Below are 18,200 nucleotides of genomic sequence, written 5' to 3'. Positions count from 1 at the left end.
TTTAATGTGTCAATCGACCCCCCCCCGCTGTTACTGAAATGATATAAAGAGCTCCCACTGACCCGGCTAATATCCATCAAGTGGAGAAGTGAGAGAGGGAGGGGAGGAGATATAGGGGCGGACCAGGCTTATCTTGACTGAAGGAGATAGATAACACATGCTGCACTAAGTTCCCATCAAGCCCAGTAGAAAGCCTGGTCAAACTCCTCCCTGTAAATATCAGAGCACATGCCACATCCACAGATCCTCTCACTCTATCGTTCCCTTCAATCTCTCTATTTCTTCCTCTCTCTCTGTTTAGCGATTGGGATCTCAACATGATGCCCCGAGGCACAGGCAAGCATGCTGCGTGACCCCCCCCCCCCCCCCCCCCACTTTCCTGATTTATCTACACTTTATCTTTATCTATCTATCTATCCCTCCCCATCCCTCGCTAGGATCAATACAGCCCTACAAGGCTCACTCCACACACGGCCTGTCCTGTGTCAGCAAGTCACTATGGCAATGGCAAGACCTCAGCCTCAACCATCAATGATCCCCTCTTATTAAAGTTACATGTGGCGGTTGGAAAACTGAGCAAACCACCGCCATGTTTAGTAAGACACACCGGAGCAAAACGTTTTCTCCCTACTGAACAGGACCCAGCTATGTCACGGAGACAGAATCTAGGGATATCCCTCGCTGTCCGTCTTGGGCAAAACAATAGCGTCACCAAGGGTAATTAACTCCGACGCTATTTAGTGATGGCATGCTTGGTTTGTTGATGTGATCTCCTGGTTTCTCGTGCTCCTGTGTATTATTGCTAAACGTGGAACCCGGTCTGTTATTTTTAGGCCTGCCTGCATCTGTTGCCCTTGGTTTTCCCCTGCTCTCGTCTTAGAAAGAGAAAAGGTTCCAGCTGTGGAGAACGTTAAAGACCAGCCGTTCCTCAAATCCCCCTTTCCTCTCCCTGAACATGCAAATGCACTTCTCCTCTGACATACTACGCACAACATTTAGAAAAGTATTATAGTATTATAACATTGGGTGCCTTATAAGAGGGAAAACAACCGTTTACTTTTGGAAAATAAATCGAACTCCTTTGTCATGAATGTATAACTGAAAGATAACATTAGCAGAAACCAAATGGTGAGACAGAAGGCATTTGACGTGTTCACCTTCTCTTTTTGTGGTGGTAGTAGAATAACAGCCGTCCAATTCATGAATGGAGATTCCCTCCCTTTAACCCAATGTGCTGCCTCAGCCAGTCTCTCACAACCAGCCCATTCATAAAACTGTGGTGCTGAAGTGTGTGTGTGTGTGTGTGTGTGTGTGTGTTTTGTGTGCGCATGTGCATAGTGTGTGGCTGTAGGTGGCCAGGATGCACGTGTTTCTGGAGAGAAATGACCCATTCAGTCGTGTATTCACATGTACGCACAAACTCGCGCACACACACACATTGAAGAGGAATCGTCCTCCCTGGGGGCGAACGGTACCCCTGCATATCTGTCAGTCACCTGGATGTTTCATTAGACTTGTTGCATAGCAGCTGTATTTTGGAAAGTCGAGAACACTGGCCTGCATATTTATTTTTGTTCAACTGGAGAGAGAGCAAAGAGAGGTAGGAGCTCGCCAATTCATGGTCCCTCTGCTCCAAATGGGGACTGATTGGGCCAGCTCTGAGCGAACCAGTGAGCAGGGGAACACAACAACACAAACAAGAGGGAAGGTCATAAATTCATGACGAGGCAGAACGCTTCCTACCGAAGAGACGAACTGCCGTGAGCATTTGCACTCAACTGCACTCTCTCTCTCTCTCTTTTTGTCTCTCGTTCTCTCTCTCCGTCTCCCATTTTCTCTCTAAAGGACTGGAACCGCATCTACAGCCACAACTTCCTATATAATTACTACAAGGTCCAAAACTAAACAATCGGCCCACACAGCTCTGAAATAGTTGGATTAGCTCACATCTTGGAACGCTCAACGTAGAGAAAGCAAAATGGTAGAAGGGTGAAAAGGAGAGAGAGGGGTGTCCAGAGTTATAATTCAGCTTAGTTTGTACAGAGACAGGAAGAGGGAGGGGTCAGATAATTCACTCAAAGAGAGGGGGGTCACAAAACGGGGTAACAGTACTGTAGCACTTTTTTATGAATGAAGACTAAGGGAGAGGGGGAGACGCTTCCGCTTACTTGCAGGAGAAAATATATGAATGGGACACATCTCTTGGGCTGCTCTCCGTCTAACAGAACATAAAGAACTACTTTCCACACGATTTTTATTTCAGTAACAACACATTTATCAATGGCATATTTGGTCTCAGACAATTCTAAAAATATTAAAAGGTGAAACTAAGGGGCCTCCCGGGTGGCACAGTGGTCTAAGGCACTACATCGCCCAGAGACTCTGGGTTCGAGCCCAGGCTCTGTCGCAGCCGGCCGCGACCGGGAGGCCCATGGGGCAACGCACAATTGGCCTAGCGTTGTCTGGGTTAGGGATATCCTTGAGGGTTTGGCCGGTAGGGATATCCTTGTCTCATCGCGGGCGGGGTGCAGTGCGCGCTGACCAGGTCGCTAGGTGTACGGTGTTTCCTCCGACACATTGGTGCGGCTGGCTTCCGGGTTGGATGTGCGCTGTGTTAAGAAGCAGTGGGGCTTGGTTGGGTTGTGTTTCGGAGGACGCATGGCTCTCGACCTTCCTCTCTTCCGAGCCCGTACGGGAGTTGTAGCGATGAGACAAGACTTTTACATGAGTCATTTTCTATTAAGGTATCTTTATTTTTACTGAAGTATGACAACTGAGTACTTTTTCCACCACTGGTAAGGAGGTAAACGACGTGTATACATAACCTTCCCTCAGTGGAACTCTGGAGACAGAGCATGCTTGTTAGCTGTTATTGAGAGAAAAGGGAAAGAGATTACATAGATTTACCAGATGTGCAGGTATTGCACAATCACTTCTTGTCCCCCCCCCATCTCCTTAATCTAGCATTCCAGAGTGTCCCAAAGTCTGGCGCTCTGTTTTCCCTCATCCCTCTCTCTCTCTCGTTCTCTCTCTTTCCCTCTATCTCCCTCTGTTTTCCACACCCATACAGGTAACAACCTGACTCAGAAAACAACTATGTTTGATTTGCTGTGGCGCCTTTTCAATACGGCTTCAATAATTTTTTGGCACAAGGGATTAGGACTTTGTTTGCCGGCTTTACGCTCTGTACTCTGAGATTCCCTAACACCTGTCACCTGTTTAGAACTATATTACAAGGCTGAAGAGCGATGAGTTTGATAGAATAATGCAAAATCGGGTATGGGAATAGAGGCCTTCATCAAACCCGCTGGGGGCTTCAATAGACTCACTTCAAGTCGCAACCACAAACATGTAGAAGAATATCTTTATGTCTATGGCAGCCTGTCAACTTGGAGCTTCCCATCACATCATGTTGAATAGAGAGTCTTCTGGTCATTGAGTGTGAACAGCAGGTGCTAGCAGGAGCGCTGTCTGTCAACCTGAGCCCGTCTCGGCTCAGACTACTGTGTATAAGTGAGCTGCCTGTCAAAGTGAAGCCCCACTGACCCTACGGAGCATACCAAGGTCTACCATGGGCAGCAGGCTGACCGCCGATTGGTTGTGCTGGCCCGGGGTTAAGTAGACATGACCCTTGCATGCTCTAGGGTTCATCGCCGCTTCCTCGTTACCATTGTTGTCCCACAGACAGGAACAATATGTTTCACTGGGCATGTGTTACTGGGACAGTTGTCACTGTGGATAAATGGCACAATAGTGGTTGGGTTTTGAACGGGGCCAGGGGGAACTCAATTGCTAAGTTTAAAATACACACAATAAAACTTCAGATTTATTCTCATGTTTAAATTATATTCAAAACATGTTCAAGTTAAGACTTACCCCATCAAAATTGCTATGTTATGTTTGCGTCAAATTTGCTGTTAAATATATTATTTTCCCATTCGTCATATTGTATGAACTCACCCATAAGTCTATGAATGAGTTTGAATGAAAAAGGCACAGAGGACGCTGTTTGCAAAGCGCACACTCCCCTACTCTGAATCACCATTGTTTAAAAACACAACAAAAAGGGAAACCCATTCAAATAGCAGCCGCGCAGTTGTGTAGTATAGGAATTTGCTTTCCCCTCTTACACCTCAGACATACACAAAAGGGAGTCTTTGTACCTGGACTCTGAATGATCTTTTACTGGTTTCCTGTGCTGATCCATTCAGCTTTTCAAAACCATGCAAATGGATAGAGGAGGACAATGGTAGCATCCACATTCACCCATGATGAGTAGGTCATGTATTAAGTTTGTGTCTCAGAAATGCTTTTTCCCAGGCAAAGATTAATGTGACTTCGACAAATACAGTAGCTCCACCCAAGCCTCGAGTAGTTTCACAACCCAATGCTGACCCCGTATCTGAGTTCTCTCTATCTCTCACACACACACACACACGCACGCACGCACTAAACAAACACACACACATACACGCAAACACACACACAAAACAAACACGCAAACACAGAATTCTTAGATTTTACACTAATGCAATCTTTACTTACAGTTTTCGGTGTGGAAATCAGGAACAAACTGCTCGTCACTGTCAGGCACTTGAGCTGAAATCAGAAAAGAAAGAGAAACCGTTAGCGTCATGTCATGGTTTGAGCAGAATGCTATAAGCCTATCAATTAACCTACTGTAGCTAGCCTTGGTGGTCTGCAATTTACCTAGACAGTGAGCACTACGCTAGCCTGTCTGACTATTTACATTGACCCCCCCCTGTTTTTACACTGCTGCTACTCACTGTTTATTATCTATGCATAGCCACTTTACCCCTACCTACATGTACAAATTACCTTGACTAACCTGTACCACCGCACATTGACTCGGTACCCCCTGTATATAGCCTCGTTATTGCTATTTTATTGTTACTTTTCATTCGATTTTTTACTTTAGTTTATTTAGTAAATATTTTCTTAACTCTATTTCTTGAACTGCATTGTTGGTTAAGGGCTGGTAAGTTAGCATTTCACGGTAAGGTCTACACCTGCGCATTTTCCTATTAACTGAGCCAGTCTTGGTGCTTCATGCTGTCCGGCAGCCTTGCCAGTGTGGAAGCTCGGCTCCCTCTGTCCATGGGCCTTGGCGTTCATGCTACTGGGCCTCGTCAGACTCTCTCCTTGGCCATGAAACTTGACTCACTACCTGGATCCAGCCAAGCGACCTTCACCTCCACACTTTCCAGCGTGCCAGCATTTTGCCAACACCACACAGTCAAGGGGGGAATGAAGCTTAGCTCCTTGTTTCATGTGGCATTCAACGTCTTGACGGCACAAACACTGATTTATTAGTTAACCCTTTGAGCTGCAGCTCGGGAGGGTTTAACCTCAAGTCATTGCCTTGACCTCAGTCAAACATTGTAACTGTGATTATTGACTGTGTTTTATTCTGGACTAATCAAAATAGGTGGAAAAGGAAGATAGTTCACTCAGGCCATTTATCATTGGGAAAAATGGTAAGTTCCGATCTGCTTAAGCATGTGGCTCTCCCATAGACACCAGTGCGATAGAAGCTGGGTCTGGTCTACTTAGTTCATTAACTAATGTAACCAGAAAAAATGAGGGAGTGGGGTTTCTCACTTCCTCTTCTGCCTCTGGACTGATCTCAACTAGGGTCAGGAGCTTTTCCTGACCACATGAGCTGACCAGGAACATCTCAGGGTCCCTTCTGAAAACTTCAGACTGGCTTGTGAAGCTGTCTTTCGGTATGATGGACGAAGCTCTGACTTGAGGCCTAACGATGGCAGCACAGGGTGATTCATGACCTTAAGAGGTGCACTTATAGTGGAGACAGGGTTACTGTCACTCACGTAGGCTAGCTATCGAACCAGACTGGTGATAGATGGATAAATAGAGAGGTGGAGCTGGCTTTCCTTCCTCCCCCCATGTCCAAACATGTATGTCCAAACCCCGGCCAAAGAACCACAAAGATATCTTCAGCCCTCATTGACCTGATTGTGATTGTGTCAGGAAGACGTCAGTAACATGTAAATTGTGTGCATTTTGTGTACTTGTTTGTGTGTGCTTTTCATCACAGAGCAAAGACAGACTAAACAGGATATTTTAAACAAGGAAGGAAATCAGACTTCTTCTTTCGGTCTTACACCCAGTTTGTGAAGCTGGAGGACGTTCTTGGACAATATAGATGCTCTGCGGCCAGTGAAGTGTTCTGGAATTCGTCACCTGCTTTGAGGTGCGTTCAAAGGTCAAGCTGGAGGTGTTAGGAGGACGAGGAACTGAGAGAGAAGTTGGGGGAGCTGAGAACAAGTTTAGGTTAGCACTATTTAGGGTTAGATCTTGGTCACAATGCCACTATCTAGTAAGAATGAGTGATGTTTTGTTGAATAATTCAATCACAAAAACAGCAGAAATTATCCAAATGAATCCAAAAACTGGACATGGTGAAATAAATATGAATCCATTCATACTAGATCTTAACTTGGAGTGAGTTTAATTTCCAATCTTATAATTGATATTATATTGAAATGAACCGGATCCTACCATCTAGGCCCTAACATTCTGAATTGTCTTTATGCAAACCCAGCCCATTGGGTACAGGTGCAACGGGGCTTGGTAGTATTGTACTATCCTGTTTACCAAGATGTTCAGATACAAATACATTTCCGATATCAATTGTCTTCCCAAGCACTGGACATTGCACCACACAAACAGGTTAGGAAAGCCAGATTAGTAGACTGCCAACACCCAAAAGGGTGAAAAGGTCAAATTTACCCAGTGAGCCATGCATGAGCACACTGGCATCTGATTCGCTACATGCAGCTGAATGGCCTAACCCTAAACCTCGCCTGCAGCCAGGGCTAGAAACCCTTACAACTAGCATCAGTCCAATTTGAAAGGTTCCTGCTTTTTCCATTGCTTTGGTCTTGCACTTACGCAACGGTATACTTAGGAAAAGTTGATGGTTATCATTAAATATTGAGACAACAATCTGTCCATAATGGCCAGCGAAAACAAAATTCCACCACATAGGAAGGCCATATCCACTCTCCACTCTGAAATTGTTTAACATAACCAGAATAAGGAACATGAGATTGTATAGTATTATAGGAAACCAAATCTGAAGTTTAATTTACAATGAACATTAAAAAGTCTCTCAAATTGAAACTATGGAGTAAGAAAAATTACTTCCACTTTTTTCCCCTCAAAAACAGAGCAAGTCCATAGAACCCACAAAGAGATAGTGAGTAAGTGCCAGCGTCTGTGACATCACCCAGCCAAGTAAAGACCCGAAACTATCCGAAAGGTCCCCTCTCAGTTCATCCACCAGCTACCAGACCATAAAACCTGGCTTGGAAACCAAAACGGAGTGAAAAGAGAAAATAAGAACTTCAAAATCCACTTTCACGTATTTCTTCCCCTCTTCCTGTGAGGAGGAAACCGGATGATGGCGTCTTGGAGCATGTTCAGATAAATTACATTGATTTCTTATATAATACTGTGCCTTGTTGCTATACGGTAATATTATTACCCCCTTTTAACTTTGCAGTCTTTTGCCCTAAGGAGAGGGATAAAGCTGTTTTATGAGAAAGAGCAGAGGCCAATATTTAGTCCACCAGACCAAACAATAAATCATTTCCACTAGTTTCAACATGTCTAAAATGGAACACGTTGGATCGAGCTCAGAAAGGGAAGAGAAAAAACCCCATTAAGGATGTCGGAGCGTCAGTGTGACTGGCTCGCAGACAAGAGCACAACCCCTGTGCTTAGGCAGACAGAGGGAGAGTGTGTGTGTGTGAGCGTGAACGCGCGTGTGTATCCGATTTGCTTCCAGGAACACCTCGTCAAAAGTCTTTGAGATGCAAGTCAGCACAAGACAGAAAGTGTGTTTATATGAGCACAGATGCATGTTTCCTTTTTTTCTTCCAGACACCTTGAATTACTTTTTTTTTCCTCAATGGGAGATCCTGAGAGGATCGCAGAACTCTCAGTCATAAACGTAAAGGAAAACGACAAGACGAGACCAGCTCCTGAACTCTCTCTCTCTCAACTTTCCTGTCTCCCCTCTCCCTTTCTCCCGCTCTCTCTAGCAGAAAACTCCCTCCTGCTACGCGGGTGAATCCCTTGTAACCACAATCAGTCACAATGACAGGCCTGTAATTCATGTAAAAGGAAAGAGGAGTTCTGCCAGAAGAGCTCAAAAACAATATATTATTTAGGGTTAAAAAACACATGATAGTTACACCACCAACCTCCACCCAGGCAGCTCAGCTTTTTAATTCTCTCTTTGGCCCAGTGACCCTCTTCTTCTAGCCAATCTCTTAATGCAGTACAACAGCACCCCATATCTACTGCTATGCATGTAACCTTTATGGCTGACTGAATTCAAATAAAATGTCCATCAAAGGGATCAGACTTCGGAGTGGTTCTCATTGTTGTCCCTTTTATTGGTGTTGGCTTTGTCTTTGTCTGTGGAGCGTGGTGGTGTGAACTTGTCAGTTTGACGCTGCATGAGAATAGGCACCTAGGCCAAGATACAGTGAGACAATTGTTTGCCGGGCTTCATAAACAGTAGTTTTTCTTAAGAGGGAGGCCCATTTGACCTTTTTCACACTACCGTGCCGACCCCGAACCATACTGTGTTGCCTCGGGTATTTTCTTTTTACGTTGACCTTTCCAGCACAGTTCCAGCGTATATTTGACCCAGGTCTGCTCTAAATCACAGGGTATCAATTTGGCTGGTTTAAGATGGCAAACATTTCGTAGTCGGCTGCATTTCTGGTTTAGAGATTGCTAACCCGTTACATATTGCCTTGCCACTTCTGGGCCCCAGATTGACCAAACATTACCAAACAAGCGTGAGTCATTCCTTGGGTTTTGTTGTCCCGTCTTAACATATAATTGCTTCTTCAGAGCGTACGTCACGTTGTACTTTTAAACTCCACACTGCTGACAATTGCTGCCTGGGTCCATTTCATCGCTATGTGTTAAGGGACAGGGGCTTAACATGCTGCTTGTTTGCATTGGCTGGGCGTATTGGCACGCGAGCATACTACATGCCAGCATGGCCAAAATAGGGCATGTTTACAGCTAATCATGTCCTGTCTATGTTCACAAAGGACATTTTTTTCTGTCACTAATGGCCATGTGTATTGCATCAGCATGTTTTAACTCCCCGAGGGTTTCTTCACTTCCTAAACGTCCTCGTTTTACTGTAAGAAACAAAGTCTTGGTACTTCACCCTGTGTACTGTGTGTCTAGCACACAATATTAGGCCTTTCCTGGTGTAGCCTGATGACTATTTGGTACACATAACTTATATACCAATTCATTGCAATTATCATACTGTAGATTATTTCAGTCCCACTCTACATTAATACATCTGTAGAAATTGAATACATATACTTCTGGAGAAATGAGCTCTATCATGACCAAGAATTGTTTGAAGCCATTGCTGCTTAGTGGTGGTATGACAGATTTATAAGCATAGTTTAAGTATTTTATCCAAGTGTTCTCATCAACCAAGAAGTCATTAACTGAGCAATTGGGATCAAACCCACCCACTCACACACACAACTATATCAATAGACGTTGTTATGGACCATTTCCATGTTCATATCTGTCTGACCAAGGCTGGTCCTCCAGGGTATCAATACGACTAATGTTCAATAGATCAAATGCATATTTTAACATAGTATCTTGCATGTAGAAATATTGTTGACATTTCCCCGTTTATGTTGGTATTTTGCCATACCACTCATATGTTTTCATCATTGCCTATGCCACTGAAACATACACAATTAATACTTTAAAAAAACACATTACCTTCAGTGAGCCATGTCTCCTGAAGTTGGCTTAAATCCTGAAAGAGGTCTAAACACACACACACACACACACACACACACACACACACACACACACACACACACACACACACACACACACACACACACACACACACACACACACACACACACACACACACACATGAATACAACAGAACAACAAGGTCAAAGATCATTAGGCACATGTCATGTCAGCTAGTTCAGGTTTAGACAAGTTAAGACATATTTATCAATCCATAAATAGAAGTGATACATCTGCTTGCCGGATTGGTAGGCAAAGCATTGACGAGGTAAACGTGTCATGCAAAGGGACTTTAGGCCATTACGAGCTTCCTTCGGAGTTCTAACTTTACCTTCAGATTCCTGAGGGGGTAATTCCGTGTCCATGTATTTCCTTTTCGCTGCCATCAACAGTCTATTTAGGGGTCCATTTCCTTGTGACTTCTGCAAAGCATCAGAAATATTACAGAACTGGAAAATACAATCAAACATGTAGTACACCCTTTGATGTCACAGGCTACATAGAACATGCCCACTGTCACTAATTGGTTTAGTTAATTCGTCAATATGGCTATAAATACTAAAATAAGTACGTATTACATTATAATTTGGATATTACAAGGCTATTATTTTTCTTATTATCAGTAGCCTAATTATTATAATTATTATCATTATAGTTGTAACTTTCTGTGTTTTTATTTTTTTCTTATAATTTCAGACAAAAAAAATTATATACCACAACAGAAAAACAATGCTGGTTGTCTCTGTGAATTGCAATAGTGATGCAACTCAAACGCGCTTTATCGTTCCATTTGCCCTCTCAAATTGTTAGCCCATTTTCGGTGTTACACTGTCAACATCTCCTGTCTAGAGACAAGAAATATGTTAATAAACAGTGTAAAATAAAAGCTGTCATTTATATTATTTAGTTCAAAAAATCGTGCAGACCTTTTGATAGTTTAGAACCGAACTGAAAATAGTTTTCATCGCGCACATAGTTGCTTCAAATAAATCGCATGCAACGGGCGATCGAAAGAGAAAGCCCGGTAACCAAGTCCTAAAATTGAGTACAGCATAATAAAATACATGACTTTATACATACGTACATTTGCTAAAGTGTAAGGCACTTGCTGGTCCAAATATCCATCCATTTTATAATCCATCCGTTAACCGTTTGTGATCATTTAGGCTGAGTTGAATGTGATCCACGCAGCCTGCAGGGAGAGAGGGACAAGGGGGAGCGATAGTTGTGAATGGAGCTGGGAGAAAGCTGCATACCTAATGAGCTCCATTCACAAAAAAATGCAGAGAGGGGAAGCTATGGCGAGCGATTACCCAGCGGGCTGGTGCCATTTACCGCTAGCTAGACTGTAGTCTGTGGTTCGGGATAGACAGTCATCAGATACCGCACAAAATTAACTCAATAAACAAGCCTATGCAATGTGCCATTTGCTCTTCTATAGTTATAATATGTTATTTGAAATGTGGCTCATATAGGTTTTTGTCGGCTAAATAGAATAATCATGTAGAATTTGCAGTTGTAAAATCGTCAGGCAAACCAATAAATTGTGATGTTATAGGACATGCACGTATAAAACTACAATAGACAAATTGTATAGGCTTTTCTTACTAAAAAGTATAGTCCTTTCTTACTAAAAAGTATAGGCCTATACTTTCTATTTAGGCTACATCAATGCCCAGAGAGAAAATGGAACCGTGGATAATGTGAAAAGAAACAGATGTCGCGTCTCAACTGTATGGGCTACAGAGGGCAACTAAATAACTGTTTTAACCTCACCTTGCTTATAATAGTCAACAATAAGAAAATGAAAAGCTTAATGCGTGTGTTATAAGCATGGGACAGAAATGCCCCAAAAAACAATGTTGTCAATTCTTTTCCAGACTTGAGTGTTGATTTGGACTACGTAGACTTGCTTTTCTTGCTCTCTGTCGCTCGCTTGGTCAAATGACTTGGTGATTCGTGGATTTCCTCTTTCAAGGGCTCGAATTTCTTCCTTTGTCTTAATGAATGACCTGACTTATGAATGAAATCTAGGCTCTCTCTTTGAACCAATCCGCTATGAGACTGTCTGGGTCCCTAGCAACCATGGGCGGAGTTAGAAAAGCAGTAGCCAATCAGAGTTTGGGACTCAAAGAGTCTTTACACTAGGTTTTCCAGTTGTTTTTCATTCACAAAGCCAGAGAGGGGGAAAGTTAGGAAAAAAAACGTCCATTCATAAAAACCTGCCCTCGCTTGAATGTCCCAACTTGTTTCTCCCTACCTGCCCAGACTCTGTCAAATAAGTTAGTTTGTTTACCTTCTTACACTTCTTCTCCTCACTTATAATGACTACATAACATGTTTTATGTCATGTACAACTAGCAATTACTTTGTTCACTGACGGAGTCAGAGGTTGGCTATTTGAAACACCTTCTGAATATAAATTACATGTAATGTCACAGGTAGCTTTTAAACCAAACAAACTGAGGGAAAAGGTTACTATCTCGTTATTGTCACGATCGTGTGGAGGAGAGACGGACCAAGGCGCAGCGGGATATGAATACATCTTCTTTTATTAGAACGATGAAGATGAACACGAAACGAAACACTTATACAAACTATACAAAACAACAAACGACCGTGAAGCTACAAACGAAAGTGCACACACAAGCTACTTACGTTCAACATAGACAATTACCCACAAACACCTAAAGCCTATGGCTACCTTAAATATGGCTCCCAATCAGAGACAACAATAACCAGCTGTCTCTGATTGAGAACCAAATCAGGCAACCATAGACTTTCCTAAACACCTACACTCAACCATAGACATACCTAGACACATACACTCAACACAAACCCATACACTACAACCAACACCCCCTATACCATATAATCACCCAAAACACACACATACCCCATGTCACACCCTGACCTAACTAAAATAATAAAGAAAACAAATAATACCAAGGCCAGGGCGTGACAGTACCCCCCCCAAAAGGTGCGGACTCCGGCCGCAAAACCTGACATATAAAGGGAGGGTCCGGGGTGGGCCCTAATATGGCGGCGGCTCGGGACGTGGCCCCCACTCCAGCATTGTCAATATCCGCTTCGGTGTCTCTGGTAGATCCTGGCTGACTGGCGGATTCAGCCGATCCCGGCTGACTGGCGACTCTGGCTGCTCATGGCTGGCGGGCGACTCTGGCTGCCCATGGCTGGCGGGCGACTCTGGCTGCCCATGGCTGGCGGGCGACTCTGGCTGCCCATGGCTGGCGGGCGACTCTGGCTGCCCATGGCTGGCGGGCGACTCTGGCTGCCCATGGCTGGCGGGCGACTCTGGCTGCCCATGGCTGGCGGGCGACTCTGGCTGCTCATGGCTGGCTGACGGCTCTGGACGCTCATGGCTGGCTGACGGCTCTGGACGCTCATGGCTGGCTGACGGCTCTGGACGCTCATGGCTGGCTGACTGCTCTGGACGCTCATGGCAGGCTGGCGGCTCTGGACGCTCATGGCTCGCTGGCGGCTCTGGACGCTCATGGCTCGCTGGCGGCTCTGGCAGATCCTGTCTGGTTGGCGGTTCTGGCAGATCCTGTCTGGTTGGCGGTTCTGGCAGATCCTGTCTGGTTGGCGGCTCTGGCAGATCCTGCCTGGTTGGCGGCTCTGGCAGATCCTGTCTGGTTGGCGGCTCTGGCAGATCCTGTCTGGTTGGCGGCTCTGGCAGATCCTGTCTGGTTGGCGGCTCTGGCAGATCCTGTCTGGTTGGCGGCTCTGGCAGATCCTGTCTGACGAATGGCTCTAGCAGCTCCTGACTGACGAACGGCTCTGACGGCTCGGGACAGACGGGCGGCTCTAATGGCTCGGGACAGACGGATGGCTCAGACGGCGCTGGGCAGACGGATGGCTCAGACGGCGCTGGGCAGACGGATGGCTCAGACGGCGCTGGGCAGACGGATGGCTCAGACGGCGCTGGGGAGACGGATGGCTCAGACGGCGCTGGGGAGACGGATGGCTCAGACGGCGCTGGGGAGACGGATGGCTCAGATGGCGCTGGGGAGACGGATGGCTCAGATGGCGCTGGGGAGACGGATGGCTCAGATGGCACTGGGGAGACAGATGGCTCTGGCCGGATGAGGCGCACTGTAGGCCTGGTGCGTGGTGCCGGAACTGGTGGTACCGGGCTGGAGACACGCATCTCAAGGCTAGTGCGGGGAGAAGGAACAGGGCATACTGGACCCTGGATACGCACATTAGGCCTAGTGCGTGGTGCCGGCACTGGTGGTACCGGGCTGGGGACACGCATCTCAGGGCTAGTGCGGGGAGCAGCAACAGGATGCACAGGCCTCTGGAGACGCACAGGAGGCTTAGTGCGTGGTGCCGGAATTGGTGGTACCGGGCTGGAGACACGCACCATAGGACGAGTGCGTGGAGGAGGAACAGGGCTCTGGAGACACACTGGAAGCCTGTTACGTGGTGTAGGCACTGGTGGAACTGGACTGGGGCGGGGAGGTGGTGCCGGAAATACCGGACCGTGCAGGCGTACTGGTTCCCTTGAACACCGAGCCTGCCCAACCTTACCTGGTTGAATGCTCCCCGTCGCCCGACCAGTGCGGGGAGGTGGAATAACCCGCACCGGGCTATGTAGGCGAACCGGGGACACCATGCGTAAGGCTGGTGCCATGTATGCCGGCCCGAGGAGACGCACTGGAGACCAGACGCGTTGAGCCGGCATCATGGCACCTGGCTCAATGCCCAATCTAGCCCTACCAGTGCGGGGAGGTGGAATAACCCGCACCGGGCTATGAACACGTACAGGAGACACCGTGCGCTCTACTGCGTAACACGGTGTTCGCCCGTACTCCCACTCTCCACGGTTAGCCTGTGAAGTGGGCGCAGGTCTCCTACCTGCCCTCGGCCCACTACCTCTAAGCCCCCCCCCAATAAATTTTTGGGTTGTACTTGCGGGCTTCCAGCCTTGCCTCCGTGCTGTCTCCTCATATCGCCTCCTCTCGGCTTTCGCTGCCTCCAGCTCTTCACGAGGGAGGCGATATTCTCCCGGTTGTGCCCAAGGTCCCTTACCATCCAATTCGTCCTCCCATGTCCAGAAATCCTGTGTAAGTGGGTCCTGTTGCCACTGATCACGCTGCTTGATCCTTGTGTGGTGGGTAATTCTGTCACGATCGTGTGGAGGAGAGACGGACCAAGGCGCAGCGGGATATGAATACATCTTCTTTTATTAGAACGATGAAGATGAACACGAAACGAAACACTTATACAAACTATACAAAACAACAAACGACCGTGAAGCTACAAACGAAAGTGCACACACAAGCTACTTACGTTCAACATAGACAATTACCCACAAACACCTAAAGCCTATGGCTACCTTAAATATGGCTCCCAATCAGAGACAACAATAACCAGCTGTCTCTGATTGAGAACCAAATCAGGCAACCATAGACTTTCCTAAACACCTACACTCAACCATAGACATACCTAGACACATACACTCAACACAAACCCATACACTACAACCAACACCCCCTATACCATATAATCACCCAAAACACACACATACCCCATGTCACACCCTGACCTAACTAAAATAATAAAGAAAACAAATAATACTAAGGCCAGGGCGTGACAGTTATTATGTTTTATGACGATAAACCAATTACATCCTATTCTGTGCCATTCTATCACATGCACTCTAAAATGAAAAAACTGGGTTGAAAATCAAGCTTTCTGTGGTTTCAAGTGGTTGTTTCTTTCTGAAACTAATGGAGATGTTTCATTTTACTCAAAGTACACATACTTCATTTCCAAAAGATACACTAATAGCCATGTACTGTATGTTTGCCTGAGTCTAATAGCTGGCTCAGCAGGTTTAAGAATAGTCTACACAGAGCTAAAATAGATGCTATAAAGCTTTCTGTAGGAGGTACTAGATGGAACCTGGTAGATAAGAGTGCTTTTTGATAAAAGGGGGCTTTGTTTGCAGGGTAAAATATGACTGTTTTTCTGCCCGTACTTCAATAGTGCTTGTTGTGAACAGAGACGGGGAAGCAGAAGTGGGGAAGACAGAGAGAGAGATGGGGGGAGGAGGGGTCTCCTCCCTGTTTGAAGGAGGTGGGGATGGTCTAGTGTGGAAGGCTCGTCCCCAACACCGCTGTCCACTTCCCTCTCTCCCTCTCGTCTTCTTTCTGGAGGTCTATCAGCCCTTCCTCTCCTCCCTCCTCCTCCCTCTGTCCTGATAAGTGTGACGGTGACTGATAAACCCCTGAAGCTTCCTGAAGACCCACGGACATCACAGTACTGGAAAAGTATGAATACCTTTCTGCTGTTTTTAATACAAAATAGCTCACAACCCCACCAGTATTGTTGAAAATGCTCAATAGGGCAATGATGATGTCCTGAAGTAGTGTGCTTGTAAAACGTTTATTTTTATTGCCCTTTATCAGCCTTTATTTAGGTTTGTTTTTACCAATCTTTATTAATTCAAGCAGTTCCTGGCCATGTATTTTTATTGTGTCTATGAGACAGCTTGCCCTGGGTCGCATCAGTGGCTCCATGGTGGGGCAGGTTGCCCCTACCCCCACTGGGAATCTAATGAGTTCCCATACCAGAGACGAGCCATGTGGGCTACTCAAGAGATCTCTGACAATATCGTACCCCTCACCCCATATATCCGCTTTTCCTTGATCATATGTCAAGGAGTAATTTATGTTATTGTGTAATAATAAACATAATATCTACACATGTTACATTCATAATTCCTTAGAGTTGACGCTAAGCATTTACGATTTAAATGAAGATTATTATTAACCATTTATTTGTACTATCCTTCATTCTTCAATCTCCATTCTCCCCCAAAATAGTGACGAATTTAATAACGCTACATTTAGAATGGTTAATCTAAAACATAATGCACATGAGGATGCCCATTCATTGAGATGACCTGTGCACAACATCCATGGTTCCATGGCCATTAAAACAAACAGGACATATTCTCTCAGGCAGTGGGCAGAGGCCAGACAAGACAGGCAGCCCTGGTTGTTTGCAGTGGGGACAGGCTTTCGATGAAGAGCAGCTTGCTCTCACGTGCCATATCAACTGGAAGATGATTCCCAGTCCAAACAGTGGCCGTGTGAAAAGAGGTGCAGCCTGGCCTGGGTGAGTGTGTGTGTGAGGAAGGAAGTGTGTGTGTGTGAAGTGTGTGTGTGCTACTAAAAATACGGGTTACTTATTTGGCTTTTGACTTATCGCACATCCTTTTCTGCCAGGCTGCCAAATTTGGATCCAGGCTGCCCTCCCCAAACATTATGTTCTGACTGCCTGAGACCAGGGCGCCTATTCCGAGTCCAGGAAAGGACTCCAGGACTTCCTCTATCCTCCTGGACAGCAAACAATGCACACCTGAAAATAACTCAAGAAAAAGCTGAGCCAATTCTGTTAATTAAGGCCAAGAGGTCAGAACATTTCATACACATCAGGGTTCTGAACCCACATCCTTCAGAGTTGTGCTTTTTCTCAGACAGGTCTGTAGAGTCACTGCCTGCCGCTGTCTGTTCAATAAAACTGTCTTCATCAGACAGGCACTTGTCCTGTTTTGAATACACCTGAGTAATAAACAGATTTTCCCCAAATCCAGAAGGGAGTGAGAGTTACTTGCAGTAAACTTTCTCTAATATGAACAGTTTTAAGTCATGAGTTGGCGCAGTGGCTGATTAACGTCCCCTGGCTCGGTCTTGGTGCATGGGGTCGTCGCTGGCTGCTGGCTTAGACCGCGACACATAAAGTGATTTCCCTCCGCCACCCCTGTGGAATGCCTAGCACTGCAGTTCACACAGACCCCAAGACAGGCTCAGCTCAGCCTGCCTCCCCCACAAAAACAGATTATCTTTAACTGCTGTGTGACTCTGTGTGTGCGTGCGCGCGCGTGCTTTGTACCCTCCGGTGGCCTATTATTCATTGCCCCAGGACATAGCGCCGTTGCTGGGATGCCTCCTTGTGTATAGGCACAGCCAGGAAATGTCATCGTTGGCATCTGAGGGAGGACTAGTGCGCCAACCCAAGTGTGCTCTCAGCACCTGCAGCCTCAGTCCCCTGCCACAGACACTGGCTCGCTTGTTTGTCAACCCCACCATCCATGCCCCACCAAAGTCAGCCTGTCTAGCCTCCACTGCCTTATGAAAGATCAATCGGGTGAACAACAATAGTCTCTTCGTTTATGGGGGTGTTTTTCTGATGCCGCCTGAAAGTCTGCATGCAGCTGCACTGGCCTGCTGACACTCCAAACAAGACACAAAGCAAACCCCCCTTTATATACAGTTTTAGACCGGCCCGCTCCGGTTTTC

At 46.0% G+C, this 18,200-nt stretch overlaps 1 protein-coding gene across 2 annotated transcripts in view; it reads right to left on the bottom strand.

Moving 5' to 3' along the window:
• The window catches only part of LOC139570227 (ETS translocation variant 4-like), a 29,083-nt gene extending 17,250 nt beyond the window's left edge, over window positions 1-11,833 (bottom strand). The window contains exons 1-5 of one of the 2 annotated variants that reach the window (XM_071391922.1): window positions 11,644-11,833; window positions 10,952-11,059; window positions 10,199-10,289; window positions 9,826-9,873; window positions 4,546-4,599 (exon numbers count right to left, since the gene is read on the bottom strand). In XM_071391922.1, the coding sequence (XP_071248023.1) occupies window positions 4,546-4,599; window positions 9,826-9,873; window positions 10,199-10,289; window positions 10,952-11,008 (250 nt within the window). In that variant the 5' untranslated portion in view covers window positions 11,009-11,059; window positions 11,644-11,833. Of the gene's footprint in view, window positions 1-4,545; window positions 4,600-9,825; window positions 9,874-10,198; window positions 10,290-10,581; window positions 10,713-10,951; window positions 11,060-11,643 lie in introns of those variants that run through there. The other variant, XM_071391923.1, reaches the window with a different exon arrangement.
• Window positions 11,834-18,200: the final 6,367 nt, after the last annotated feature.

The sequence above is a fragment of the Salvelinus alpinus genome, chromosome 3 (assembly GCF_045679555.1).
Source record: "Salvelinus alpinus chromosome 3, SLU_Salpinus.1, whole genome shotgun sequence".
Classification (NCBI taxonomy): domain Eukaryota; kingdom Metazoa; phylum Chordata; class Actinopteri; order Salmoniformes; family Salmonidae; genus Salvelinus; species Salvelinus alpinus.
This window is presented reverse-complemented; position numbering and strand designations above follow the sequence as displayed.